This window comes from Vanessa tameamea, chromosome 17 (assembly GCF_037043105.1).
Source record: "Vanessa tameamea isolate UH-Manoa-2023 chromosome 17, ilVanTame1 primary haplotype, whole genome shotgun sequence".
In the NCBI taxonomy this organism is placed as follows: domain Eukaryota; kingdom Metazoa; phylum Arthropoda; class Insecta; order Lepidoptera; family Nymphalidae; genus Vanessa; species Vanessa tameamea.
The window spans coordinates 6,642,878-6,660,153 of NC_087325.1; the positions used below are offsets into that span (position 1 = coordinate 6,642,878).

The window sequence follows — 17,276 nt, forward strand, 5'->3', positions numbered from 1 at the left end:
TTAAGACTAAATATCTAAAGGATATATTTATTCTTTCAAAATAATACATTGTACGAGTACCTACTGTCAATCGTGGTTCAGGTAAGAATGGAATTACTGCAGTATTTTTGTAACCTACATATATTTCATCAAAATCATGAATAACTTTAATAAGATAAATCGTAACAGATTACTTTCCTATTTATAATTATAGTATACCATCAATTATTGATCTGAATCAGCCCAAAACAAGACTCGTACTTCTAATAAAATATTATTAATTGTATAAAACAAAATTATTTATTAAAACGATACTATAGATAAATACTTATTAGTAATTAATGAATCAAATGTATCGTCACAATAATACAGAGAACTCATTGTAATGATAGTATTTAAATAGTTGGGACTTCTATAAAGATTGCTATATACATGGCGCCCACAACTGCTATAAATCTGTCTAGAAACATATCATATCCTTGTTAATTATTATTTCTATTAATATAGTCTGTCTTACAGTCGAGAGTTATCTTATCTGATTCATTCTATAGTTATGATTCTCATGCATTTCTCGTTTATTTTTCCTAATTAACATAAGTTGCCGTAGAATCAAGGTCGGTAAAAAGCTATGGGAATAATGTCTAATCCGTTTTTAAGGTTAATAGCTTCATCATAGCATGCTAATGTTTCACTTGATTCATGTTTTTGGTGTGAAATAGTTCTAATGACATCAAATTTAAACATTCAACAATGTTATTGTAGAAATTGTACCTACTTCCCGTACACGAGAATCATTGCTATTATATTTTATCAATGATTTTTTTTTTATGTTAGATGTGGCAAACGAGCAGGAGGCTCACCTGGTGGAAAGTGACTACCACCGCCCATGGACATCTGCAACACCGGGGGGCTTGCAGGTGCGTTGCCGGCCTTTCAGGAAAGAGTACGCTACTTTCTTGAAGGTTTTCTTTTCTTATTCTTATTCTGTTCAGCAGATGTAATTATTCGTCATAACTTTAATCGGTCACTTGCCCATAAAATAATTGATCTTTAATTGGGTTTAATTCGTGTAATGCAATAAGAAGAAGTCTTAATGTGAGTCATTTTTAAATTGAAATATGATACCAACAGGATGTATTAATTAATTGATTTCGGGAGTGATATAATCAATCATGCTTGAAATGCTGAAACGACCGCACTAATGGCTATCTATGACATAAGACAGCAGTCAATAATCGAGCACTTGGTTATGAGAGGAACAGCGTTATGCATGGAAGTGTGCAGCTGGGCGATGTCATGCGTGCACATGCATATTCAAAGATCAGTTTCCATTTCGCGTGCGTAGTCGGAAACGCACCGAAACATTAATAATACATTCAAGGAAATTAAAACTCTAAAATCATATGCATAGGCCTTAAAATTGTTAGTACAAAATTGGATAATGATTTATTCATTTGTGAATTATTTCAGCGAAGAGGAAGAGGTAGCTTGCAAAAAAAGGGAGAAAAAAGGCACAAATTGAACACGGCATAGCGTGTTAGAGTGTGACGGCAATATGCCAATCGTAACGGAAGAAGGTGACGGATGCATATCAGGAAAGTATTGACAGGTGATTCGTGAAATGTTGGTTAGTGAGCTACCGTAACAAATCGTATAACATTTGTGACGGTTGAGAATAAGAGGGAAAGGTAATAACTGTTTCCTGTTTTATATAAAACCAACAGGCGTGAGAATATTTTATAAAATTCCAAAAAAAATAAATTTATTTTAATTTATTATTACATCATACATATGTAATGTTTTAAGTTATAGTTATTGTAGGTAATTCGCACTGAAAAAAATTCCTCTAATTCTAGTTTTTTAAATTGAATTAGTTTCATAAAATGAAAAAAAAACATTAAATTTTCTAAATCTTTTCAAAACTTACAAATAAGAAGTAAGTAATTAATAAAATAGACTTGCAAATGTCTTTCCGATTTACATTAACTTATGAATAAAGAAGTATCTGCATTTATAAATACGTGTAATATATGAAAACGATTACATAATGTGCAATAATTACATTTCAATCAGTAGTAGTAATGATACCATAATGACATTTGTCAATGAACAGTTCCAACTGTGGGGGACATTATGGCACTACGATGACAGATGTTAAGTATAATTAGAAGCTTCGCGCTTGACACATTCGGTTTGTTTGTTTTTTTTTCTTGAACGTTACGGGACTTGTGTGTTTTTTTTTTAAATAAAAATTATAAGTAGTGATATTTGTTCAAACTACATTTTTCGGTTTAAATTAACATGAGAATATAAAATAATATTATAGTCTAACGTCCTCCTAATATCATAATTATAGAAATATATTAGTAATAAAAAATAAATTTAATAATCCAAGAATAAAGAACGTCATAGACGAAATTGTAAAATTCATTATTAACAGTATTTAGTACAATCGAATTACAAAATGGTGGATAGTGAATATCGATATCGTCGTAATTTATACAACGTAACTAAATAAATGAATTCATAATTAGGCGATAGTACATACATTTGTAAACGTTGTTCCTATCAGTTATGTGGGCTCATACATAACTTTGATATTACCGAGTTAGTCAAACGTAACAAAAAGAATATTCGTGAACTAAAGTAAATAATTCATGAAAAAAAAAATGTTTCAATGAGTCATGAATAAGTAGATACTTATTAATAAAATAATGTCTTCATATAAGTTGAAATACGTACAAACATCAAGCACAAAAACCATGCAAATCAAACTTATATTTTCAATCCGTGTCAATCAATTAACATTTCTCACTGACCTGTTAAAAACGCTGACGATCACCATAGTAAACAATCCGGCCACAAAAATGTAAAGGGCTTACAAAATCCATCAATATTTAAGAATCATAAAATAATAGAAGCACATTTTCCCATACATGCCCATATTTCACGAATTCATTAAAATATTATTTAAAACTTTACAAAGTCCGATACTCGAAAAACAAAAAGAATTGCACGAGCGACACAACCACACCGATGAGCAGACGAACAACAACTAATTTTTGAGTGAAGCTTCCATTACGCTGATTGGCCGCAAGTCGTAACCGGACGGTTGTTCGCTGCGCTTGCGCCGGAGATGCAGCGATCATGGGGTAGGCACGCATCCATCATACAATTTACAAATAAACGAAATAGGGTAAGAGGGTGCGATAAATTCTTATGTAAATAAGCACTACAATTAATCACATCACGTTAACCATGCATGACGTGTTAAAATTAAGAAACAAAAATGTTTAATAATAATTAAATAACACTGCAACTCGGTACTGTATCGATTTCTTTTTTTTTTTCAATCATAATTTAAATATAAATATTTAAGTAATTAATTACCGATCAAATCTTTAACGTGTAAAGTGAACGTTTGTGTGAATATGAGATGTTTTTTGTGAGATTTTTATATTAAAATTTTAAAGTCTGGTTTAAAAGAGATAAATTTAAAAACATTTAACTAAAGCCAAGTCTTAACAAAGGGTTATTTGCCGTTACTTCTGTGTTAAGTCTATGGTGTAATATATTCCAACAGTTCACCGGGGCATCATTAGTCGTATGTTAGTCACTGTATCTTATTGATGCTACACGCCTCTTCACTCAGTTTCGCGACGCATACTAATGTTCCCCGATAATCTACCTGGAGACGTCCCTCAGTACCAACAACCAGGCATAAATTTTCATTTTGCATGCTAAAAGATAGGTTTTCCTTAGTTTCACTTGTCCAAGAGTGTATTGTTGTCTTTAAACGTAACGTAATAAGTTTGAAACGAACACAATTAACGTTCCGTTTTTATATTTAAATTCTAAATTATAAACAAATTATGAACTTCTGAATGTAAAAACAGACGTATTAAAAAGTTATAATTTATTTTTCATAGACAATTTGTTCGAACAATTTTTGTTTTGTATATCGAAAAAGTTTATACAACGTTCGAAATTGATTTACGCCATATACGATTGTATAAACAGACGTTAGTTTTTTCTCAGCTTCCTAATTTGGAAGAGATGGAAAGATTACCGACAATAGGGCATGGGACGTCCCGTGGCGATGAATTCGGGAATCGGGGTCAGTGTGCTGTTTCGCGAGCACCTGTGCACCTTAATAAGGGTGTGGTTGGGATTTTAACCGTTTTGTTTTTCAGAGAGCTAATTGGAACAAATGCACGAAACAGTTGACGTTTAAATTGGTGTTAAGCGTATTATTTTTTATCGATTACAAATATATCGATTGCATTCGTCCAAGACTAAGCCAAAGAAAGTAGGCAGAAAATTTATCAATTTGACCAAAAGTGATGTTATCTGAACACAGCTAAAAGTCATCTCGACCATTTTATTGATATATATAAATGTTATCTATATCCGTTGTGCGAGTGGTTACATTAACTCACTCCTTTATACACCGGAACACAAAAACGCGAAAGATTCCCAGAGGTAGAATTAATGATGTGTGTGGAATAAAAATACACGAACTTATAAAACCCACCAGAAAAAGAATTAATTTACTTGTCTGTCTATCTGTATAAAATGATTCACGTATGCATCTGTAATGTTCTAATTGTTACCTATTAAGTGCAAGTTAATTATAAGAGGAATCACAAAGTTTTTATGAATAGTTTTTTCTAAGCACTTAGCCCTATTCGGAAGGTAGTTCTGATTGCATTCGCATAAGGCATACGTTGACAATGTTGTAAGCTAGGCACGTGTCGAGCCCGATTGAAACAAGCACGTGGTATTGCTTTTCCTGATAGCAGCAGGAAGTCAACAAAGTACTATTCAAAAGCGAGCTTGAATCAAAAGATTACGATGGTTCAAAACTTTAAATGGAATATGCAAATGTCTTATACTATGATATCGTTATGAAATAAGAATTCGTGACGACATTATTCCTCTCGTGTAATTTAACTTATATTGTAAGAATGTATTTCTTTAAAACAAACCTGCTGTATCAAATTACAGTGATATCAAAGAGGTTTCTGTAAAATTAAAGTACAATGACCTAACAAATTGCTAACTGCGTAATATTAAATACACTTAAGCCATTCTTCACAAACTTGAAAAGGGTCATAACCCAGTTTGACCTGTAATTAACTCAACATGGGACTTCAAACATTCTAAAATTACCCACGAGGTTTGTTTGCTGTGCATGGGACCTTTAGACCCGGTATTCACTTTGAATGAGATAGTGTATATGTACCTAACGTTCCTGTAGGATAACTGTTGAACATAGGTAATATTAGCCTTGAAAATATTTTAAATTATTTCAATTGAAGATTGAAGCCGATGTTTTAAATATAATAGAATTTTATGGAAAAAATAACTAATAATGAAATTCTAATAGGCATTGATAATTTCTTAAAATTATTCATTTAGAATTAAATGAAAAAGAAGTTGTACAAAAAGAATTTAAATGTCGCCTTGATTTTACACTTGTGATAGCGCGTTAACTCCCAGTTTGTTGAAAATTAGTTTACTGATCTGGGTTAAATTGAAGATCAAATTTAATTTAAGCTGTCACTCGTCCGGTATAACGAAATCAATTTGGCGGATTTAAATTTAAATAAAGTATTAATATGTACTTACCCTTTTTATTTAGTAACCGAAAATAAAGAACTGTTAGTAATTGCACTATAATCTTACTTGAAACAAAAATAAATAGTATAGAACATTGCAAAATATATATCATAATTTGGAAGCTAAGAAAAAAACGTAAAATCTGCAAGGAGTTATTCCTTATAATATTAACAATGTTAGTTTTGCGTGTATTCAAATAGTTATGTGAACGTTTACATTAATATATCGTATTAAAACAAATTTAAAAAACAAGTTCGCGACAAACTTTATTGAAAAAAATCTAATATCTCATTATCATATGTGAACTTGCATTACATTAGCATAGCGGCCGGTCTCTGCAAGGTGCCACCGTCTGATGTTCAATTGTAATCGTAATCTCGTTTCAAATCTCGTTATATTCCGCGATTCCGATGAGAGCGTGATCGTGTTTGACCTGACCGACTTCAGATGCATTCATCATCAATTTTATCAGCAAAACGTGTTACGGCAAAATTTAAATTAGAAACCCATTTTTTTGCAACCAAACTGATTTACAATTGCATGAAATTCGTAATGACCCCACGAAATTTATGTTACTCTTTTATGTGCTTGAGTATAAAGAGCAAACATATCACTTGGAATTAGATTGATTTGATATACACTGAAAAACTAACGGTCTTACTTATAATTTAATTTAAGGCCTAATGCTGTGTCTTCTTCTTTCAAGTGTTAAATGAAGGTAAACGGAAAGAGATAAATGATTGTTTACCTGTATACACACTTGAAAACGTTTAAAAATGTTGCAGTAATATTTTAATCTAATTCGTAAATAACATTATAAATTTAGAAGGTATGTTATTAACCAATAAAACGTAATTTCCGAGCTGCCTGAAGCAAAATAATTTTGCGCACGACCTCTCATAAGAGAATAAGCCAATACGCAATAATTATATAGTGGCAAAACATCCAAAACACTAGGAAGACAGTAAATGTTAGACTGCGCAGCCTGCAGGAAACCTATTAACAAAACGACCGCTGGTCAGGTAGGCTATTCGTAAGCCTAACCGGCAATCAGCTATGAGGAATTTTAAGGCAATTGCATACGTTATACGCAATAATATAAAAAAATGTATAATACAGATAATACAGATAATCAAAGTGTGGATATATTTTTTTATCGGTATTTCATTGAAAATCGTTTTTAGGATTCGTTTGATTCATTGATTTAACAGAATTTTAATTGTAAAAATAAGTAGTAAACAATATCTAAAAAATTTCATTGTTTTTTTGATTAGTAATTTATATTATATTATTTCAGCTGGCGGTTTCGCGGTTTTTGTGCAGGTGTAGGTACATTTTCCGTGATAAAAAGGTAAAGGTGGTATTTTAGACTATAATCTATCTCTGTGTCAAATTTCATTCAGATCCGTTCAATCGTTATGGCGTGATTAAGTAACAAACATCCAACCATCCAAACTTCCACATTTAAAATATATATAAGGCTTCATCGCACGAAAAATCATTTTACAAAAAGTGCATATAGTGCCATATACTCATTCCTCGATAGGTCGAAAATAAGCCGAAAAATAGAGAATATCAATTAAAAATTAAGAAATACATATAAATGAAACCATTTAAGTGCCAGTATCTACACATACGTACAAATAGTGTAAATTAAAATACCACATATAAAAAATAGTATGATTTTGTTTGAAATAAAAAAAAAACTTAAGATAGTTTGTACGTTTAAATGCAGAGTGCATACGAAAAATTTAGATAAAAAAAGCGAAATAATGAAGAAAATATAAATGTTTCAATTATCTGTCGTAACAAAGATACGCGATGCAAAGAAACCAACACAGGAGTCAACTCAAGAGCATTAACTAGTACTTTTATGTATTATAGATGGGAAAGTGTATTTTTTTTTTCTGTATCTTTCGAGCAGAAACGAAGCAACATTACAGATCGACGTGATATTTGCATAGATATAGTTTATGGTCCAGTGAGCGACTTTGCGTTACTGTTATTCCGAAAGATCTTATGTAAAGATAAAAATCCAACTTAAAACATATTTCAATGTAAATTTACTATGTTACTTTATTATATTTAGTTATTTAAATTAAATCTAACAGAAGAAACGTTCTTAATTGAAACTTAAAACTAGCGGCAACAAATGAATAATTTTATATATTTTTTTATTGCACACAATAAAAAAATATACACGAAAAGTTACAAAGGTTGTGTGAGATTCAATAGGCGGCCTTATGACTAACGCGGCGATCTATTCCAGGCAATCTTTGGGTAGAGGACTGATTATGAAATATGTGGGAAGAGGCACAATAATTTGTAAAATACAAATATTTAACTTACTACATGTACAATGTACCTACATGTAAAAAGTTATACACACATCTACTTAATAACATATTAAAATCATTCAAAGCTTTTATCATCTATGATGAAGTAAAAAAAAATGTACATACGACCTTTGGAATAACAGTAGCTACTAATTTTCCAGGAGAGAAGTTGCGGGTAATTTTTTATTAATTTATTGTGCTATTTTCTTAAATAAACAATATCTTTATAGGCATCCGTGCCTTATACATGGTTTCTAAACTTTGTGACATTTTGTTAACTGAAGGTCAATGACCTAATTGCGTACCAGTTGTTCCTTGCAGTGCTATCCTTATTCTTCAGATGATTCTGTATTCCTAGACTCGCCTGCATGGTATTCGCCCGGCCTGTTTTATATAATAGATATAGTTTAAAGAGTGATGTTCTTTCATAAATATTAAGCAATAAAAAGTTAAATTACAATATTCTATCTTACGTAATACAATTTGAGCTCAAGATATCAAAGGAGTGGAGTGGCTCCAATGCAATCGCTCCTCGTAATTTGAAATTATCGTCCGGACTCGAGCTTAGTGGAAATGCAATCTAATTGAAATCTACATAGTTTATTACAAATTATACATTTACGACAACCTCACTAATATTATAAATACGAAAATTAGCTTGTTTGTTTGTTACGCATTAACATCTTAACTACTCAGCTGATCATCATGAAATAATACAATCACATTGTCAAGGGCACGGATAACGAACTAGGGTAAGAAATTTATTTTATTTAGTTAAATTATTATTACTAGTGGTCGCTCATTGATCGAAATTCAATAAAAAAAAAAATATATATTAGATGCGTTGATACGAAAGATACGTAGGAAAAATGAGCAACTGGACGACACCTTGTCACTACTATAATAAAAAAAATTAAATAAAAAAAAAGGTTACGAATTTTCTTCTTTGACGTGTGTTGGCATTAGCAGTATGAACATAAACTATGAATGTTTCATATTAAATATTATGAAGATAAACGTGTATGTGTTAAACGTATCGTAGTGTGTGTAATGTTTTTTTTTAAATTATTTCTTATGTATATTTTATAAAAATATTAGCGTTTTGCACTCCTTTTCCACCTAATTTTTAATAGTGACTTTCTTACACGCGCGTCTTTTTGGTAATATAGAGGTACAAAGTTATTGCTTCACGTATTGATATATAAATTATATTTTATTCAAAAACAGACAAACTTACATAAAATGCATAAAACTGTCTATCATAGACAACCTTTTTGGTAAAACAAGTTTTCTAAGACAACGGGTAAGTGCATAACGAACTATTGCATAAACTCTTACAAATATAACAATAAAGTACTCGTATGCGTATACCCCAATAACACACATTAATTTATATTATATATAGAGGATAATAAATAATATTTCAATTGTATTTAATTACCTATGTAATTATAATACATTAAGTAATGAGCCACGCTGTTTATTATGTAAATAGCCGGTCTACGACGTGCTAATACCAATTTTATTAAACAGAAAAGAAATATTGACAATTAATTTTAATTTATAAAAAATCTCATCAAATTATTGCACTTAATTTTTTTATTTTATATATCAATAAAAATAATTTGACTTATAATTTTAACGTCCATGATATAAATATAAGTATTCACACACATTTGTTTCAACTCGATAAAACTATTAGAATGAAGAACAAAAGTTTTGTTTGTATTCTATAGAAAAGTAAAGAATGCGTCTTAAAACTGACCACTCCCTTCGCAAATCAAGAAGAGCAAGTTAGTGTTATACCCTTCAACAATAGGATATTAGTATACATGACCCAGTAGAAATGTTCCCACAAAACAACAATAGACCACAAAGGGATGCTGTTATTCACACAGTTAAGTTTATTAAATGAAAGTATTTGATGTTAATATGAGATCTTAACTTTACATATTTTTATTGAACGTACAGGGCGATTCTATTTGACTATATGATATAAAAACTATTTTGTTACAGTTTTATTTTAGACGAAGTATAGTTTAAAACGCAAACTATAACGTTTACGTTATGGAAAAAACTACAACTGAAAGTCATTTTTTAGCTAGTAGTTGGAAGCGCTGTGCGCATTTTATTCCAATAAAAAAAGTCGTCGTAGCAATTCAAAACTTTATACCTATAATCTTAAATAATTTAAAAAAAAATCTACGTTGATGAGATGTTTAAGTAAACGTATAACTGTCTAATTCTATTAAACCGACTTTTCATTTTACATGCATTATTATGTATGTATTACTGAAGAATTATTTAATTAAATATTTGAACGTATTTGTAAAACTTCCACCGAAAGCAAATATTAAAGTTTATTTTTTATATCCCCTTGTATAATTTCAAGCAAGATGTAGTTCAGAGCAAGGTGAAGACTTACAAGTGCGTAACAATATTCACAAAGAGAATAAAAGCTCCGAAACAACGGAGCGATTGCCACCCTTTTTTTCAAAGTTGATGTCAATGACCTTTTTATATAAATCTTATACAATGCTAAATGAAGAACTGTAAGTTTTGTTTGAATTTTATTGAATTTTTCGAATACATATTTTAAAAATAATAAATGTTTTTTTTTTTTTAATTTTCATTACATTTATTTATTTACAATTACAAAACAATTTAAAAACTTGTCTTTACTATCTATCTATTTATCGTTTCGATCTAATACCCTTATCAATGATTTTGTCGCTTTATAATTAATGTAATGCATGTTTAATGTCTATTCGGAAATCCGGCTATAAAAAAGTGACTGTTGTGGAAATAGTCACTTGTCACTTTTAAAATCACTTGTCCATATTTAAACAATTTATATAAAATGACGACCAAGAATTTCAATGGTTTTTTTTATTTTTTCTAATGGACTCATGTGTTTTTTGACGATCTATTCATTAAAAAGGTTATCCTAAAGTTGGGTTTCTGTTATTGTTTCATATATATCGCTTTAAATAAACAATTCATTCAAAAGTTTAATTTCTGTTTATCGCTAACTAGAAAGTATTTATTAAATGGGATATAATATTATTTATATAACTTCGAATTAGAAGCGTAATGGTATTCAAATTCAAATTATTTATTTGCTCGATATGGTTTTACAAAAAGATTAACAAATAAAAATAGTGTAAGATCGATAAGAGAAGATATTACTTTTATGGACATAACTGTTATTATGATATTTGTTACCTAATTTATTTTAATATACAAAAGAAGAATTCATTTATAAATTAAAAATAAATTTATATCAGAATTTAAAATCAATATTCACATAAATAATAAATACTATTTGTTATAGATTTAAAATAAAATGTAATAAAATCTAATTTCTAGAATAGTAATTTACCAAATAGAATAAAAAGTTAATATGTCAATTTTTATTGAAATATTCGTTAATATAATTTTATTAGTATTAATAAATTGTACAGTATAAAAATATTTCCTTTCACCCCGTCATATTCCACAAAAGTAATTTCCAGACGAAATGAAAAAAAAAATGTTCATTTACTGTCTTTTGGTAAGTGATGTAAGGATGTAACAATGAATTCCACCGCGACCTTTAAAATTTCATCTTTCAGACAGATATTTTATACAAAGAGGTACTCTTTGTGCAGCTAGAATGGATTGTATTAAGTCAGACACGCTCCTCACAATAGCTCTTTTAATCCTATTGTATACGATTGTGCAGTTCAAATGAGACACATTCCCTTTAAGGTCATTAACTTTGTTTTATTTTTTAACCGACACGTCAATAATGACTGACATTTATCAATGTGACGTCGATTAAACGTTTAAAGGCAATACAAAAAATATAACAAAAATTTAAAGCTCACGGACATATGCCTTTCTCGAATGAGAACATAAAACAATTAAAAAAAAAGAACTCAGCTTAATCTGATTTAATAAAGTAAAATAAACTAAATATAATCTATACTAATTAATAATATCATTATTTAAATAGGTAGATTTCCTTCGCAAATCGGCCCGCCTTTTAAGACTAATAAATATTTAATTATAAATCTGATATCATACTTATTTTTCATAGAATATCCGATATAAAAGTCTATGTCACTCTCTGGTTTAAAAAAACAAAAACAATGGCCAAGATATCTGTCTATCAAGATGTGAATATTGCTTCAAGAATTAAGAGCAAACAACCCACAAACACTCGTATAAATGTAAAGAAGTAAAGTAACTCGTAACATTTTTGTGTCTTTTTCTCGTAGGTCAAGCCTTTGTAGGATGGTGGATGTTATGTAGCAAAATATCATCGAATAAATGTAGGTTTCCTTACGACGTTTCTCTTCACCGCCGAGCGTGAGATAAACTATACCTACATAAAAGCTAAGCACGGACAAGCTCGGTGGTTGTTAATAAGTTATTTTCAACTATTTATGCCACCGGCTTCGCTCGCGTCCGTGGAAGATTCGGTAGAAGAGTGAATGGTATTAGTATGAATAGATAAATTATTAATAAGAATTTAAGCAAATGCAAATTTAAATTTTTATCTGTGATCAGGATGATCAGTGTGTAACTTTATTTATGAGTCATAGCTTGAATCTTAGATAAATGGGCGGCTTATTTCGGATACATATACAGTGATCTCAAAATAGCTTTGATGTATCTAGAATATCGATTTTCAAATCAAATTCGCTGCATCAACGTAACGTTCGATTATTAATCTTGTCTATATTCCCAGACACTCGCAACAGTCGTGGGACGTGATTAATTAGAGGAATGGAACTGGGTTACTCTCTACAGCCGGACTTCAAGAGTTCAATTAAAAAAAAAACATTAGAAACTCTTAATTCAATTTGAAGTTTCCGTGACCTGAGGCTTAAGTCCAACAATAATTCAATACAATGTTTTCATTTGAACGGAAAATTTTTTGTTTGACATTTTCTGTATAGTCTAACATATTTAAAATTAATATGACATATTATTCCATGTAAAGTATGACATACTTGGTAAGACCTTTTCCTTTTTAAGGATAATGATTACTCCACTGTTGTCACTCGTACCAGAATCCAATATACTTACTTGTTATTCTATATTACGTAATCTATATCTTTCTCAGGAATGCAGAATTGAAATTCAGTGTTACTCTGTTTTTAACCTGTAGCCTTCGACTAATTATTATTACTTATATTTTTAAAGCTAGATAACTTGCTGGTCTGACGGGTGATGTGGTATTTATGTGTTTAGTTGGGATATTAGCTGTATCCTATCCCACCATTTTAGTGTCTAACTAACATCCAAACATAAAACTCTTCAAATTTACCAGTATAGTTAAATTTATTTTGCTTTAAGTAAGCCTTTTATTTAGTCATAACTCGGACCTGCATTGATTAGTTCATTTTGTTTGTGTTATTAGGTACTTCATTTATTTATTGTTTCGAGAGTGTAGTATTTTATTGTGACGCATTTAAGGATATAACTTAATTTTTTTAATGAATGATACATATCTTAATCTATCATGCTAGCTGTATTCCGTTATCTCTGAGTACGCGATATATATTTTATATATATAATATATATTTTTCTGTTTATAAAGTAAATAAACGATAAATAACAATCTATCATAATAATAAAAGTCTATCATAGTTTTTAACAGTAAATAATGGCTATATTTCATAAATATAAAAGTTCATATTGCATCTTCCATTAGGTAGTCCGAGTTGAAAAGGGATCCATCAATGTCATAAACTGCAAATACGCTTTATTTTTCTCCACTTGCAATAACAATTAAATTCAATTGATATTGCAAGTTAAATAAGAGTTCAAAACGTACGGATAATTTGACTATCTCTTTGTTCTAGTGGCTAGTTTATAAAGACGCTTATTCTGGTCCTTGGCTCAAACCCTGTCGGGCCTACAAATATTGGTTTTTGCTTGGTCTCGAGATGGTCAGTAGCAGTCATGAGTCTGAAATTAGGCAGTGTTTATATTTCCGTGCTTCGGAAAGCACGTGCAGCCGTATACCCTACTTATGAAATCTACCCAGTCGTGTTTCATTACAATACGAGTATCTTGAGGTAAGAATGAACAGATATTACAGACTTATAGGCAAGCGCGTTCCATTTAAGATCATATCAGTACTTCCGATCGGGCATGATTGTAGTTAAAAGTAAGCGTTTATAGCAAAAATTATATATTTATAAATGTAAAAAAATAAATATATCTGCACAGGGCAGACCGCTAGTCTGTGGAGCCTCAGTGACCGAAACCCGTCAAGAGTACATCTACACTTACATCAAAAGGTTCAATCAGATATTAATAAAAAATATAAACTTTTTTATTTCGAAACGTTACATCATTTAAATGAAATATTGATGGATTGAAATTCAAAACACTTTAATTTATGTGATTAAAGATTATAAAGTGTGTCCGCTCCTCTTTGAGCTTTGTAATTTAAAAAAACAAATTCCGCCCACCCAAATAACATATCCTGCAAGCGTATGAATGGACCAATTATTTTAAATCCAATGCGTGTGATTTTAAACAGCCGTTTGTGGCGCCATTACTTGAATCCGATGATCGCTATAAAGTATCAACTTACGCTGACCACGAAATCGAAATTTTCGAGGGTCGCCCATTGAGATTTTGAGATTTGAATTAAAAATTGGGGCTGTAACCCTCATTGTCGCTTCGCTGCATTGCGATGAATTAAAAAGAATAAAACCCAGGGATTACAAGGGTTTTGTCGCGAGTTTTTTAAAATATTCGCAATACTCATTACCATAACACAATTCTCTTTGAAATAAATACGTGATTTTAACACATTGAAATTTAAGTTTTGAGGATTTCTAATGTTAAGGTTGGATTATGATCCATTAAAACGTACATTATTTATTTCAATATTAATTTAAATAAATAGAAAACCAGCTTTGTCTATACGCCGAAAAACTTCGGTTCAAAATAAATATAATGAGTACTTAAATATATAAAACTAGATTAATAAATAATCTTACAAATTTTTATTTTTGAAAAGCTATTTTTTCCTTAAATGTAATTACATATTCTTCGTGATTTTCTTCAAGAGATTTTTCAAGAGATTCTTCTACAGTTTACGTTTATCGTATACGTAAATATATGTATATTATATTATCTTTAGAAGTTGCAAAATTCAAAGTGTCAATAACAAATTAAAAAAATAACCCTAAAACTGGTGTCCGACGATTTAAATAACAACCCTTTCGCTACCTAGTTCATATGTTGATTTAAGACGGCATTACACCAATCAGCATAATCGAAGCAACAGTGCGTAAAACAGGGATTGAAGTATGTATAACATCAATTAAAAAGGGCTTGTACGTTTAACAAGCCATTCATTCATTCATCAAAGTTTTAAGACCTTCGCTATAAGGATTACATTCCTTTGACGTAATGTCATTAAATATTTGCCAACCATCAGATTATGCGGAGGTTAATGACCTAAAGGTAGATCGCGATCGGTATCAGTGACGTAATGATTCGATTGCAGATTAAATCGATTGAACGTAATGTCGGGACGATCAGATAAAGTTACATCGATGATTTTGTTGGATTTTATTTCTTCATAGATTACATTGTTGATATCAATGACCTTTTTAATACTATCTGTGCCCCATGATTTAAACCGTGTTAAATTTGAAATGCGTTATTATGCATGTCTATTTCATGCGTTTGATTGGTTCATAAACAAGTCTATCTCATAAACTTAATACTAGTACAGGTAGCCAGACTGCTTTATGTTTACTACTACGGATCGTAGTTTGGAGTTATACAGCCTATAATCCTCATTAAATAAGCTATTTAACCAAACAAAATATTTTTCTATCGGCATGGTACTTTTTAAGATTGACGCCTTCCTTATATAAACACAAATTGTCGATTGATAAACGAGAAGAATAAATGCTTTAAAGAAATAAAGGGACATGTCAATACAAAATGGATATTTTTTAAAAGTATTCAAATTATATATTGTGACTTGAAGTTAAAAAAAACAGTTAATGTGCATGCAATGTTAGCATGGTTTAACGGGTTCCCCTATTGATAAAATATAAAACGTAAAAACGATTAACGAATTTAAGCAATAAAAATATATTGCTCGCAATGTGACTTAGGCAATAAAATTTTAATAAAAATTTTAAATAAAAAAAATATTACATACAAAATAAAGCACAAGAGATCTTTATCGACTATGCAATAAGGTGTAGATTCGTCTGTTACTTATGATATCTATGATAAAATGAATGTAAATTGTATGAGGGCTAGATTTTATGAGATAAAATATTAAAGAGAAAAGTTTAAGGATGCTTACATACGAAAAATTGTCATTAGTTAAATTCTTTAGAAGGTTATTCCTAAGTATACCTAACGTTATATACTTATAAAAGAAATATATTTAGAAATTATATTCGACGTCTAAGAATAATACGATTTGTCGCCATTTTAACATTAAACGTCAGAGGATTCCCTTATTCAGGAGGCGTGTTTTAATTGAAGAGGGAATAAACAGACCGAAAATATTCTACCCAGACTTCAAGTAGCTTCAACCTAATTAATTACATGCTAAATTTTATTACATTATTCGTACTTACTTTTTTATTAAAAGAGCTTTTTAATGATTACGGAGAAAATGATTACGGAGATAAATTGAGGCCAAACTGTTCCCGTGCTACGAGACACTATTCGTAGGTATATTTTTCACGTATAAACGTACTTTTTTAAATTATACTTTCATAGTAGCCTTTCGACAATAGTTCTTATTATTATTGCGTAAAACTTAAATCTACGTATCAATGTGAATCAACGAATCAATGGATCGAATAAATGTAATTTCTTTCCACAACTGAAACTTCTTGTGAGATATTTCAATGCCCAGTGAGAGACGAATTGTCTATATTTTAGCTTCCGAAAACCGCAATGAATCTTACCCAAATAAAATTCACCGACCTCTGGTTAATACTGTATTCTGTAATATTCGATTAACCTTTGGGGTAGCGGCTTATATACGTATATTATTTCTAATGTTTCATAGCTAATACTAAGAATTTGACACATACACAAATATGCATCCTGCCCTGTTTATGACAATTCTAAAAGTTTTTGAGTATTGGATGCAGTTTATTTTAATCTCAGGCAATTGCTACGTTTGGGATTAATGATGCCATACAAAGATATAATTAAATAATGAAAATAGTTTTAGAGTTGATTCCATCATGCTATTACAGTGCGGTTCATGTGACAAAAGTTCACCCAACATACAGTATTCCAAACGATGTTTTCTTTCAACGCTGTGCTCGAGACATGCACATAAAA

General features: G+C 30.2%; 1 protein-coding gene across 4 annotated transcripts in view; it reads right to left on the reverse strand.

Moving 5' to 3' along the window:
* Positions 1–17,276, reverse strand: part of Rapgap1 (Rap GTPase activating protein 1) — a 269,144-nt gene that overhangs the window by 143,668 nt on the left and 108,200 nt on the right. For 3 of the 4 annotated variants that reach the window (XM_064217422.1, XM_026639915.2, XM_064217419.1), the window contains exon 1: positions 2,799–3,033. The exons of the other annotated variant lie outside the window; for it this stretch is intronic. In XM_064217422.1, coding sequence (XP_064073492.1) covers positions 2,799–2,824 — 26 coding nt within the window. In that variant the 5' untranslated portion in view covers positions 2,825–3,033. Of the gene's footprint in view, positions 1–2,798; positions 3,034–17,276 lie in introns of those variants that run through there. 4 annotated transcript variants of the gene reach the window in all.